The 12,178-nt window shown below is 46.5% G+C and overlaps 1 protein-coding gene across 1 annotated transcript in view; it reads left to right on the forward strand.

The window, feature by feature from the left end:
• Positions 1 to 12,178, forward strand: part of DNAH9 (dynein axonemal heavy chain 9) — a 286,957-nt gene that overhangs the window by 24,872 nt on the left and 249,907 nt on the right. The window contains exons 7-8 of the mRNA XM_068976630.1: positions 6,920 to 7,087; positions 9,204 to 9,320. Coding sequence (XP_068832731.1) covers positions 6,920 to 7,087; positions 9,204 to 9,320 — 285 coding nt within the window. The remainder of the gene's footprint in view (positions 1 to 6,919; positions 7,088 to 9,203; positions 9,321 to 12,178) is intronic.

Genomic DNA, 12,178 nt, shown 5'->3' on the forward strand with positions numbered 1-12,178 from the left:
TGTCCATTGAGTCGGTGATGCCATCTGCCCATCTCATCCCCTGTCATCCCCTTCTCCTCCTGCCTTCAGTCTCTCCCAGCATCAGGGTCTTTTCCAATGAGTCAACTCTTTGCATCTGGTGGCCAAAGTATTGGAGCTTCAGCTTCAGCATCAGTCCTCTGGGCACCTGCTAAATGAAGGTGAGGGCAGGACTGCTTGGCCAGAGGTCCTGACTTGCTGAGCTATCCTGCAGGTCTGTCTGCAGAGGCATGTGGAGTAATTGCATTCTCTGCAAACCTTGTCCTTCTTCTCCTCTTCCTCCTCCTCACCATCCCCATGATGCAGCTAATCTCTTAGAGAGCCAACCCCTGGGAGGGAAAGGAAGAATAGACCAAGAAAGAGTCAATCACGTGTCAGAGCTGCAGCCTTACAGCCTTGGAAAGAGCTGGGTATCAGTACCTCTAACCAAAGAGCCCCGTTACGTGTGACACAAAAATGAACTTGCCCAGAGTCATAGGCTCAGCAAGGCTTAGCTGGGATTCATACCCCAGGGTACACGGTTCCAAGCACTGTCTTTCCACCACACGCAGACGCCTCCCAGCAATTAAAGATCTGTTCCCCTGCCTCCCTCCCTGCCTCCCTCGCTCCCTTTCGAGAGCCCCACACTGGTTTTGTGATTTTCTTCTGCCCCGACACACTCTATTCTGTATTTGCACACACTATTTTTACCACATGATTTCTCGGTCTTTTTTTTCCTGAATAAGTCATTTGGGTAAAAATTATAATTCCCACTCCACGAAAGGGCCTTACTAAGGAAATCCCGAAAGTATATACCGTCTTTGCAATTTAAAGGAACAGTCAAAAATCAAATGGAAAAGTCTTCCACTGCCTCTGGGTATGTTTCCCTACCCTGCCTTCCTGCGCACCCACACACAACACACACCATACATATAGACACACACTGCACATACATGCACACCACACTACGCATGCATACACACACACACACACACCACTGGTACATACAGACTCACTGCTCATAGACACACAACACTACACATACAGACACACTGCACATATGCACAGCACACTACACACACACACCACACTCACACATGCAGACACACTGCACTTAGGCACACAGTAGCACCCACGCATTACATACACCACACACACATTGTGCATACACACTCACCACACACACATGCGTGCATACATAACACTGTGTACACAACGCTGCAGGCAATACGTGCACACACGCACACACACAGTTTGTTGTTGTGCCGTAACATTGCAGATTCTGCAGCTGCCCTGTTTGTGTTTCCACCCCCAGCCTCTCCCTTCCAACAATGCAGTAAGTAAGCAGCTTGGAGAGAACCCCTACCTCTTTCACTATGAAATTGCTGTAAAGCTGTTATTCTCTTGGAGGTGGGATGCTTTCCTGCTGAGGCTTCATGAGCAGCGATTAGCAGGCAGTTAGGTAATAAGCTGACCTAATCTACCACGTTTCCCTTGCTCTTTCCACGTCTACAGCCCCTCCGCCAGCTCCTTTCATTCGGGTCTAATTGGGCCGCTTCCCTTTCAGCCAGGCCTGAGCGCTCGGTCGTGTAGGAGACCATTAGCTGCATAAGGTCGACTGCCTTCAGAAGGTAAAGAAAACAGTCTTTTTCCCAATGACCTTTTGAGATTCTCGTCTGTGAATGTCTGCTTTGTGTTCGCCCTTAATGAATTCTGAAGACATTTCTTTTAAGATGCACGGCCTCTCCTGAGAGCAGGCTTGCTGTCTGTGGGGCCACATCACCCCATTAAAGGTTGCACAGTTTTCAGAAGAATAGGGCCCAGTCAATCCTGCCAGCTGCCCAGGACCCCTCGCTCTTTGTGGCTTCCACCTGGAAAGGAGCACCTGAGTATCAGCCACTGTGTACATCTCGTAGCCACCAAGCTGATCTAATGACATTGAGGTGATGCTAATTAATTACAGTACGTACCGATTACTGAGGGCTTCCCTGGTGGTTCAGATGTCTGCCCAATACAGGAGACCCAGGTTGGATCCCTGGGTTGGGAAAATCCCTTAGAGAAGGAAATGGCAATCCACTTCAGTGTTCTTGCCTGGAGAATTGCATGGGCAGAGCCTGATGGACTACAGCCCATGGCATCACAAAGAGACATGACTGAGTGGCTACACTTTACCTTTTTTTTTTCACCATTTATTGAGGGCTTCCCAAGTGGCTCAGTAGGTAAAGAATCTGCCTGCAATTCTGAAGTCACAGGGGATGCGAGTTCAGTCCCTGGGTAGGAAAGATCCCCTGGAGGAGGAAATGGCAACACACTTCAGTATTCTTGCCTGGAGGATTCCATGGACAGAGGAGCCTAGTGGGCTACAGTCCACAGGATTGCAAAGAGTTGGACATGACTGAAGTGACTTACCGTGCACACACACCGTTTATTGAAGTTGTACAAAAGCACTTCCCATGTAACTCTGTAACTCATCTGCAGATCAGGAAAAGGAGGATTAGAAAAATTAAGTGTCTTGCTTTAAGTCACGTAGCTGGTGAACAGTAGAACAGGGCTGTGTGAACCGAGGGATCTGTGCCCCAGCACTCTTCCCATGATGCCCTGTGTCCTACCCCTGACCTTGACATTTTCAGCCTGAATACAGCATCATGGATTTTGTGTGTTTACAACAGTGATGGGTAAAAATGAATATTTTTAAAATTTAATCTAAATCTCTCATGGGTTTAAATGGCCTTTTATCTGTTTTGTGAGGACTTCTAAATAAACAATGGAAAGAGCTTACATTTAAATATTTTAAGAATCAAAGATATAGTCACCGTGATTTCTGTAAGTCTGTTTCTATGATTGTGATTCAACTTCCTGCCTGATGCAGGAATCTTCTTTAGGATACCTCTGTGACATGACATTAGACTTTCAAAATCCACCCAGAGGGACTTCCCTGGCAGTCCAGTGATTAGGACTCTGAGCTCCCAGTGCAGGGGGCACGGGTTCAGCCCCTGGTTGGGGAACTAAGATCCCGCATGCTGCATGCTAAGTCGCTTCAGCCGTGTCCAACTCTGTGCAACCCTATGGACTGCAGCCCTCCAGGCTCCTCTCTGTCCACGGGATTCTCCAAGTAAGAATACTGGAGTGGGTTGCCATTTCCTCCTCCAGGGGATCTTCCCGACCCAGGGATCGAGCCCACATCTCTTACATCTGCCTACATTGTCAGGCAGGGTCTTCACCACTGGCAGCACCTGGGAAGCCCACATGCTGCATGGTGCAGCAGAAAAGAAGAGAGCTGTGAAATACACCCTGATCTGGGGAGCTCCCACCTCTCTCAGCAGCCCAGGCTATGGCTGGACCTTTCCAGGGGTGAGATGGTTCTGTTTCATGGAGTAGAACCACACGAAACTGCCGTTTCTTATAGGTCAATATGGTCAAAAATCAGAAATTTTATAAGTTCATCCTACAGGTTGACCCCAAATCTTCTACTTTGTCCTTTTCACTCACTTTCCTTAGTTCTGCCCTCAGCTCAGGGCCATGCAAGGTTTTGCCTTGCACTTGACCACAGCTCATCAAACATTCAAAGGCACAGTTTTGCCTTGCTTCCTAATTCTCTGTTCTTGTCTTAATTCTCTTTATTTTATCCAATTGCTCTGAGCCCAATGTTCCTAGAGTCTCTACCACCCTGTCACCTCTCCTGGAGGTCCTGTCACTAAGTCCAAGGTCAAAGAGTATATCTTCCTTCATTCAACAAATATTTCTTCAGCATCTGGGACTCTTCCAGGGATGGAAAATACAGTGGGATCTCTGGGATGTTTACAACCTACTGATAAAGGTGTAGGAAATAAACAATATAATGTAATCCAAGATAGTATATTATAATACCAGAGAGTGATTAAGAGTTCTGAAGAAAAGCTTATACAGGAGAAGGGCATACAGAGTATAGGAGAAAAGTAGGGTAAGAGTCTCTTTTATTTGGGGGAGGGGTAAGGAAAGGATTAAGACCTTGAACCTGAACCCTAAATAAATGTATTGCCCATCACGTGTTTGTTAAGCAACGTAAATATCCATTGTTTCTAGTGACCAGAGTTTCTCCAAAAATAGAGTGATTATGTAAGTATTCTTTTGGGGCTTGCCTGGTCTCTCAGTGGTAAAGAACCTGCTTGCCAGTGCAGGAGATGCAGGTTTGAACACTGGATCAGGAAGATCCCCTGGAAAAGAAAATGGCAAGCCACTCCAGTATTCTTGCCTGGGAAATCCCATGGACAGAGGAGACTGGCAGGCTACAGTCCATGGTGTCGCAGAAGAGTCAGACATGACTTAGTGACTAAACAACAATATCTATGATTTACCTGTTAGATGAAAATGAAGCAACTTTCAGTGACCACCCAGGACTGTGCTTCAAGAATTCTTGAGAAATAAAATATAACAAAATTATCATCTAGTTTTCTGACATAATCAAATACATCGAAATGCATCTGTCTTTTAAAATGGTTAGAAGGTACCTCCTAAAAATTGAAATTAACATCCACAAACTTATGAAAAATGGGTACCCACATGACATTCCACAGCACAAACACAGTACATTTCTCCTATCAGAATGACACAAATTACTACTAAAGTCCATTTCATTTGAATCAAGTTGATTGCTATTTCCTCCCTGCATACAAAGTCAAACGTGTGTTTAAATAAAGCCTATCCCCTTTCCCCATCTTTGGCAGGATCTCCTAGTTTGGGTATACATCTTCCTTCAGTTGACTGTTTCTTCCTCCTCCTTTCTCCCAGTTCAGCCCCCGGCTCATCAGTTCAGTTCAGTTCAGTCACTCAGTCGTGTCCAGATCTTTGCGACCCCATGGACTGTAGCATGCCAGGCCTCCCTGTCCATCACTGGAGTCTACCGAAACTCATATCCATTGAATCGGTGATGCCATCCAACCATCTTATGCTCTGTCGTCCCCTTCTCCTCCTGCCTTCAGCATCAGAGTCTTTTCATATGAGTCAGTTCTTTGCATCAGGTGGCCAAAGTATTGGAGCTTCAGCATCAGTCCTTCCAATGAACATTCAGGACTGATTTCCTTTAGGATGGACTGGTTGGATCTCCTTGCTGTCCAAGGGACTCTCAAGAGTCTTCTCCAACACTACAGTTCAAAAGCATTAATTCTTTGGCTCTCAGCTTTCTTTTTAGTCCAACTCTCACATCCATACATGACTACTGGAAAAACCATAGCTTTGACTAGATGGACCTTTGTTGGCAAAGTAATGTCTTTGCTTTTTAATATCCTGTCTAGGTTGGTCATAGCTTTTCTTCCAAGGAGCAAGCCTCTTTTAATTTCATGGCTGCAGTCACCATCTGCAGTGATTTTGGAACCCCCCTAAAATAAAGTCTGCCATTGTTGCCATTGTTTCCCTATTTATTTGCCGTGATGTGATGGGACCAAATGCCATAATCTTAGGTTTCTAAATGTTGAGTTTTAAGCCAACTTTTCCACACTCCTCTTTCACTTTCATCAAGAAGCCCTTTAGTTCTTCTTCACTTTTTGCCATTAAGTGTGGTGTCATCTGCATATCTGAGTTTATTGGTATTTCTTTGGCAATCTTGATTCCAGCTTGTGCTTCATCCAGCCCAGCGTTTCTCGTAATGTATTCTGCCTAGCTGAGCAAAAAGGGGACTTAGATGGCTGTCCATGGCTGCAAGGATGGGTACCCACCTGAAAATGCAGGAAAAGTCAGCCACTTCTTACAGCTTCCTGGTGCCTCTGTCTCTGCTGCTGGGCTTGGTGTCTTGGTGAGAAGCAAGAGATGGGCTGCAAGCAGCTGTCCCCTGCTGTCCTGATGGGTTAGCCCAGAGCAGTGGCCAGTGATATGAGCATTCCCTGGAATGATATCAGGACCTGCTGGATTTCCAGTCTTGGGTCACTTTTCCCTCTTCTTGCCCTTCAGGGTGAAGGACCGCCTCCCAGGGATCCATGTCACATGTTTGCCAAAATGACACAAAGGTACCCCAATCTCCCTTTTTGCTACTGAAGAGCTAAGCACACAGATTGGAAGGTATAGCAGGAAGAATGCCTTAATTTAAAGACTTTGTGATTTTCAATGGGTAGTTGTGATAGATCAGTCCGATGCAGAGTTAGATGTGTTCTGAAGGCTCCTATCCTATCAGAAGTGAAGCGTCCTCAATGGACTCAAGCAGTATCACCGCCCCCGCCCCCACCCAGAGCTCTAGGTTGTATTGTCACCTGTCACTTGATCCAGAGCCCTGCTGGGAACTGCCATGTCAGTGGTGACAGTAACACATACTCACTGCCTATTTACTGGGTGCCATCCTGAGCCTACACTGACTTGATTCACTCTCACTGTTGTTATCCCAGTGCAAAGATGTCGGGTCATCACCCACCAACACCCAGCTGACCACAGGGTCTACAGTCCCAGGTACGCTCAGCAAGGGCACCCCACAGATGTCTTTTCTTGGCAGAAGTCGTTGCTGAGAATGTTGGCGCCACCTCTGAGCTTGTCCTCAAGACTACTCAGAGGATCCACTTTCCGGTCAGTACCTTCCAATAGAGCTGTCATTCTGGAACCACATGACATGGTCCATTTAAAATTGGTTTCCTAAATGGGAATAAAGCCACCAGCCATGTAAATAGTGTTATTATTGTATTTTATTATTTATGAGAGAACACAGAAAGAGGTTGAAGCATAAATTTGGTTTTTGTGTGCGAGTAAATTTTATTTATTGGAATTTTCTCTTTGTTATCGCATGTCACCAAGAGTTATTTATATCAGCCCAATCTAATAATAAGGTTACAAAACTAATCAGGCTTCACACTTTCCTAAGCAACCACCACCCCCATATAAATTCCAGCCCTTCCTGTACCAATCTGTGCATCATCCACTGTTGTTATCCTCGTTATCCTAATTCCATTGCAAATTGTCTTCACAGGATCTTCTGAAGACAACTTTGGATTTCCACAAACTGGAAAAGCTTGAGTTCAGTGGTATCAGAGGGAGTGCCTTGAGCCAGCAGGCCCAGCAGATGTACACCGAATTTCAAGAGATGTACAGGGTCTTCTCGGAGTCTTCCTACAACTGCTTGGATCTCCAAAGCGTGGTAGGGCTTAGAAGGGCCACCTTGCAAGCTTTGTCTGTTTTTCTCAGATGCCTGCAGCCTCTAGCCTGGGTATTTACTTGCATTTCCCCTGTGCGTTTTCTTTGGCTCTGTGGTCCCCATGATTTATTGGCAGAGACCACTGTTAATTTTGCTTTGTGTCAGGAAGAAAGTCAGGGGAGGGTGTTTTCCAACTGCTGACTTCTTCGGACTGAAGACACCCAGGGTTTCAGAGATGCTGAGATGGAGAGGGGGTGATGGTGAAGGCTGCAGCCACTCTGCAGCTCCCAAAGCTTTAAGCCTTGAGCAGCACCTGGTGTGCGAAGGCCAGGCACACCCAGGTAGAATTTGATTAGTGGCCCACAGAGGAGTAAGTGATACAGTAGCCCAGTTTTCTGATCAGACTCTAGTTCCCAAGAGAGACCTCCGGATGAGGCAAGGGCCAACACTGCATTTTCCAGGATCAGGACACAGGAGTCCTCATCCCACCTGTAGCGCAGGAGAGTGGGGACCAGTGAGTCCAAGACTGCAGGAACCGAAAGAAGCAAAAGGGTCAGTACAGAAACAGGGAATGGAGTTCCCCGAGAAGGGAATGGCAGAATTACTGGAGAAGGAATTTTAGAGTATTTGAGGGAAAAGGAAAAAGCAATTGAACAAGAATCTGCTCTGAGCATGTTCCAATGTCTGCGTTCGCGCTCAGTCATCAGTTGTGTCTGACTGCAGTCCCATGGACTGTGTCCCACCAGGCTCCTCTGTCCTTGGGATTCTCCAGGCAAGAGTACTCGAGTGGGTTGCCATTTTCTCCTCCAGTGGATCTTCCTGACCAGGGACGGAACCCGCATCTCCTGCATTGGCAGGTGGATTCTTTAACCACTGAGCCACGTGGGAGCCCCCTTCCATTGTCTAGGGGGATCTTAGCTGGCCAAACCCAGGAAATGGAACTTTCTAAAAGTTCCATTAGTTTAAAGTAGAAAAAAACTTGGCGTACAAAGCAGGATCTATACTGTATGTTTTCTACCATGTGATAAAACAATACAAAACAAAATCCTGTACACAGAGAAGTGTGCTCCAATGTTAGTATGGTTGGGTTTGGGAAGTAGAGAAATACTACTATGTTTTCCTACTTGTCTTTATCTTTCCATAAAAGTATGCATAGCTATTGTAAAGCAATAATAAGAGATAATAATTTCACAAATTAGAGATGTTTCTCTGAAAATCAGTGTTCTCTGAAAATTGCTGCATTCGGAGAAAGAGTGTGCTCTGTGTTGCTGAATAAAATACAGTTAATTGGGACAGGGTTATACTAAAAAAAAAAAAACAAACAAACTCTTGATCTGAAATTTAAATTTAACGGGCGTCCTGTAATTTTATTTGCTAAATTTGGCAACCGTGGGGACAATGGCTAGCTGCTGTCTTAAGCAATTAAGTGTAGTTAGAAGAAATAGTGTATAGTTGTTAAATTAGCTTACTTTTCTCCTAATAGCCATATCAGTTTGTTTACACTGAGAAGAACAGGATTTTCACTTGAGGGAGGAAGGGAAGTCGGGGGTAGTGATGAAGTAGCCCCATTGCTGGGGCTGTTGCTGCCAAGGTGGCTTTCAGGGTGGCCTGAGCTGGTGCTGCAGGTGAGAGAGAAGGGGCTGCAGGAGCTGGAAGTGGGGGCACAGAAGAGAGGGACAGGGTACCAGCCTCACCTCCGACTCTTGACCATTCTGCCTCGAGTGACTCAGACAGTAAAGAGTCCACCTGCAGTGCAGGAGATGTGGGTTCGATCGATCCCTGGGTCGGGAAGATCCCCTGGAGAAGGGAATGGCTAACCCACTCTGGTATTCTTTCCTGGAGAATTCCAGGAACAGAGGAGCCTGGAAGACTACAGTCCATGGGGGTTGCAAAGGGTCAGATGCAGCTGAGTGACTAGCACACGCTAATACTAGAGAGTCTAGGAGAAAGATGCTGCAATAATAGGGCAACTGTCTATGTGGATAAACACTGAGACACACCATAGTGAACTGTAGAAAATCAAAATACATCCTTGGTGTGACAGATTAATAGGAAAAAGCATTCCGGGATTGTCCTTCAGAAGATCATGTTTTCTTATGTCCATTTGCTGCCTCTTCAGGAGTTTGAAAAGGACATCTCTGACGTTAATCAGAGAGTAGAAGACCTTGACAGGAGGCTGGGGACTGTCTTTATTCAGGCCTTCGATGACGCCCCTGGCTTGGAGCCCGCCTTCAAGGTTTGTACGGGAGGGGGAGCTAGCCCCTCCTTCCCCACCAGTGCTGCGCTCTCCCTGCCCTCTCAGACAGGGATAAGCATACACTTCCAACTGTTTTGTTCCTGCAGAGAGGAATCGTTACTGTTGGTCTAGTAGAAACAGTACTGTGGGTGTCCCAGGGCGAGCGAGCCTGGAGCCTGCAAAACTGGGCTTCTCAAGTTGATGGCTCAGGCTTTTCTGCAAACTTGATGATGTAAAAATACCCTATAATTGAATTTCTTCTGGATTGCTGTCTTTGGGCCTTATCTGTAACCTGGGTGCCTATTAAAAGTGAAGAAGCCTGCTGTGGTCACCAGCGCTGTTTTGACTGCTGCTATCAGGTCAGTTCAGGCTGGAGCAAACCACTGAAGCATGAGTAACTGGAATAAGAAGATGTGGCCCCTTGCCCTGTGTTGCCCAGATCAGATAGTGCAGGAATGTGCAGGAGGAGGCTCAGGTGATGAGTAGATAAACGACTATAGAAATGAGCAATCTAGATCCTGAGACTTGAAGGCCTAGGGAAACAGAGCAGGTCTTCCATAAACTATGAAGAAACTTACTCGGTAAAGCCTGAAGGATTAGAACCAGGACTAATCAGGTTACAAGGAGGCAGCTGCTGCTGCTGCTGCTAAGTCGCTTCAGTCGTGTCCGACTCTGTGTGACCCCATAGACGGCAGCCCACCAGGCTCCCCCGTCCCTGGGATTCTCCAGGCAAGAACACTGGAGTGGGTTGCCATTTCCTTCTCCAATGCAGGAAAGTGAAAAGTGAAAGTGAAGTCACTCAGTCGTGTCTGACTCTTAGCGACCCCATAGACTGCAGCCCACCAGGCTCCTCCGTCCATGGGATTTTCCAGGCAAGAGTACTGGAGTGGGGTGCCATTGCCTTCTCCAACAAGGAGGCAGAGTTTGGCTCAAAAGAAGAAACAGATCTCTGCTAATGCTGTTTAAAGATGGAATAAACTTCCTTGCGTGGTAGTTAAGTTTTCAGGCGCTGAACATGTCCAAACATAGACTGGATAACTGATGGGATAATCACAGAAGAGGCTTAAACCCAGGATAGTGAGTCCATGATGTTCTAAAACACTGGATACATGTATATTTAATTCACTCAAGAATATACATATGTATTACATACCTGCTACTCCATAACTCACATAGGAAGCATTTTAGAATTTCTCCAACTATTTAATTTCAAGAGAAGGGCTTATATGAAATAATAATAATAATAATATTTGCCATTATGTCATAATCATTACTCCCATGGACTTCCCATGTAGTGTTAGTGGTAAAGAACCCGCCTACCAATGCAGGAGATGTAAGAGACACAGGTTCAATCCCTGGGTCAGGAAGATACCATAGAGGAGGGCATGGCAACCCATTCCAATATTCTTGCCTGGAGAATCCCATGGACGGAGGAGCCTGGCAGGCTATGGTCCATAGGGTCGCAGAGAGTTGCACACAACTGAAGTGACTTAGTGCTAATTGGGTTAATTGGGATGTTACCACTCAGGTAACTGGGGACGCTGGAACCCCATTTCTACCTTGAGGACGTCCAGCCCCATCTCTTTGGTAAATCCCTGTGCACCACGAATTTCAAGGTGTCTTCAAGGGTCTCACATGTACTCTCAAGTTGCGCTTTGACATCGTCTTTGTCTACATTGTCTTTATCTACAGTCTCCCTTAAAAACGTCCTCTGCCCAGGAAGGTGCTTTCGGGATCTTATTATTGCTGTCCTGATGATCCCCACTGTGACAGCATTTCTGTTTATGCAAGGGCATGTTTCTCTGGGTTCCCAAAACTCCAATCCCTGCCCATCGTGATGGAGCAAGATTCTGGGCAGAAACAGAGAAAAGCTTTTGCACACCCTTTACTACCAGGTCCTTAAGCAGCATTGCTCACACCCTGAGTCTCAAAGGCCTCTCACAGAAGCAGACCCTTTTCCTCTGGGCTCTGACTCCTCTTCTCAACAAGCTCCCTGCCCAGCCTATGGACCTTGTAGGAGAACTGTAGCCATTCAGTCCCTTCTGCCTGCTTGGTTTTTCTCTTTGGAGTCATCTCACCAACAAGAAACCAAAGCCCTCCCTTCCTCCGTTAGCCCAAACAAGAGCGCCTGTGTTCATAACTTCATGCAAAGAGGTGCCTTTTCAGGTTGTGTAGGGACTGAGAGATCCCCTGAGTCCAGATACCCCGTTACTGCTGTAAGACCGTCTGACCACTAGGTGTGCCTCAGTGGATGTGACCCAAAGCAGTATGTCCGGGTCAGAGAACCCAAGCTGGACAGTGCAGGTTGGCTGCAGTGGTCCCTCAGCCCACCCCTCCCAACAGGATGTTTGAGTCAGAACTCGGTGAGAACTGCTAGCTTGTGCCTCTGTGGAGGGAGAGTTCCTTTCTGCTGTCTCCTGGGATCTGGGTGATTTGGGGTTGGAAAGCAGGGTGGTCCTAGTATTGTTGTATCCTAAACACAACTGAACTCATCCACTTTGCCCTGACCTTGTCTCGGGGCCGCATCACAATCAGAGAAACAGTGTAGCAACCAGGAGATGATGAAAAGCATTTTAGCATTTTGATCCCACTGTTCCCACCAAGGGGGCAAGGCAGTCGTAATGCACAGAAAGCATCTTCAAAGTGTCCTCAAAACCATTGCCTTCTGGGGGCAACTGCTCTCTGAAATTCTTTTCTTGCCCCCACTCTCAAATTTTAGCCTTCCTGATTCTCCCCAACAGCCAGCCCACTTAGCTTCTTGTTTCTTCTCCATCATCACCCTCCGTCTCTGCATCAGGCATTTAGGATGTATATCAGCTTACTCTTTCTGACGCCTTTCATTTTCTCTTTCTGTTACC

The sequence above is a fragment of the Capricornis sumatraensis genome, chromosome 8, assembly GCF_032405125.1.
Source record: "Capricornis sumatraensis isolate serow.1 chromosome 8, serow.2, whole genome shotgun sequence".
NCBI lineage: Eukaryota > Metazoa > Chordata > Mammalia > Artiodactyla > Bovidae > Capricornis > Capricornis sumatraensis.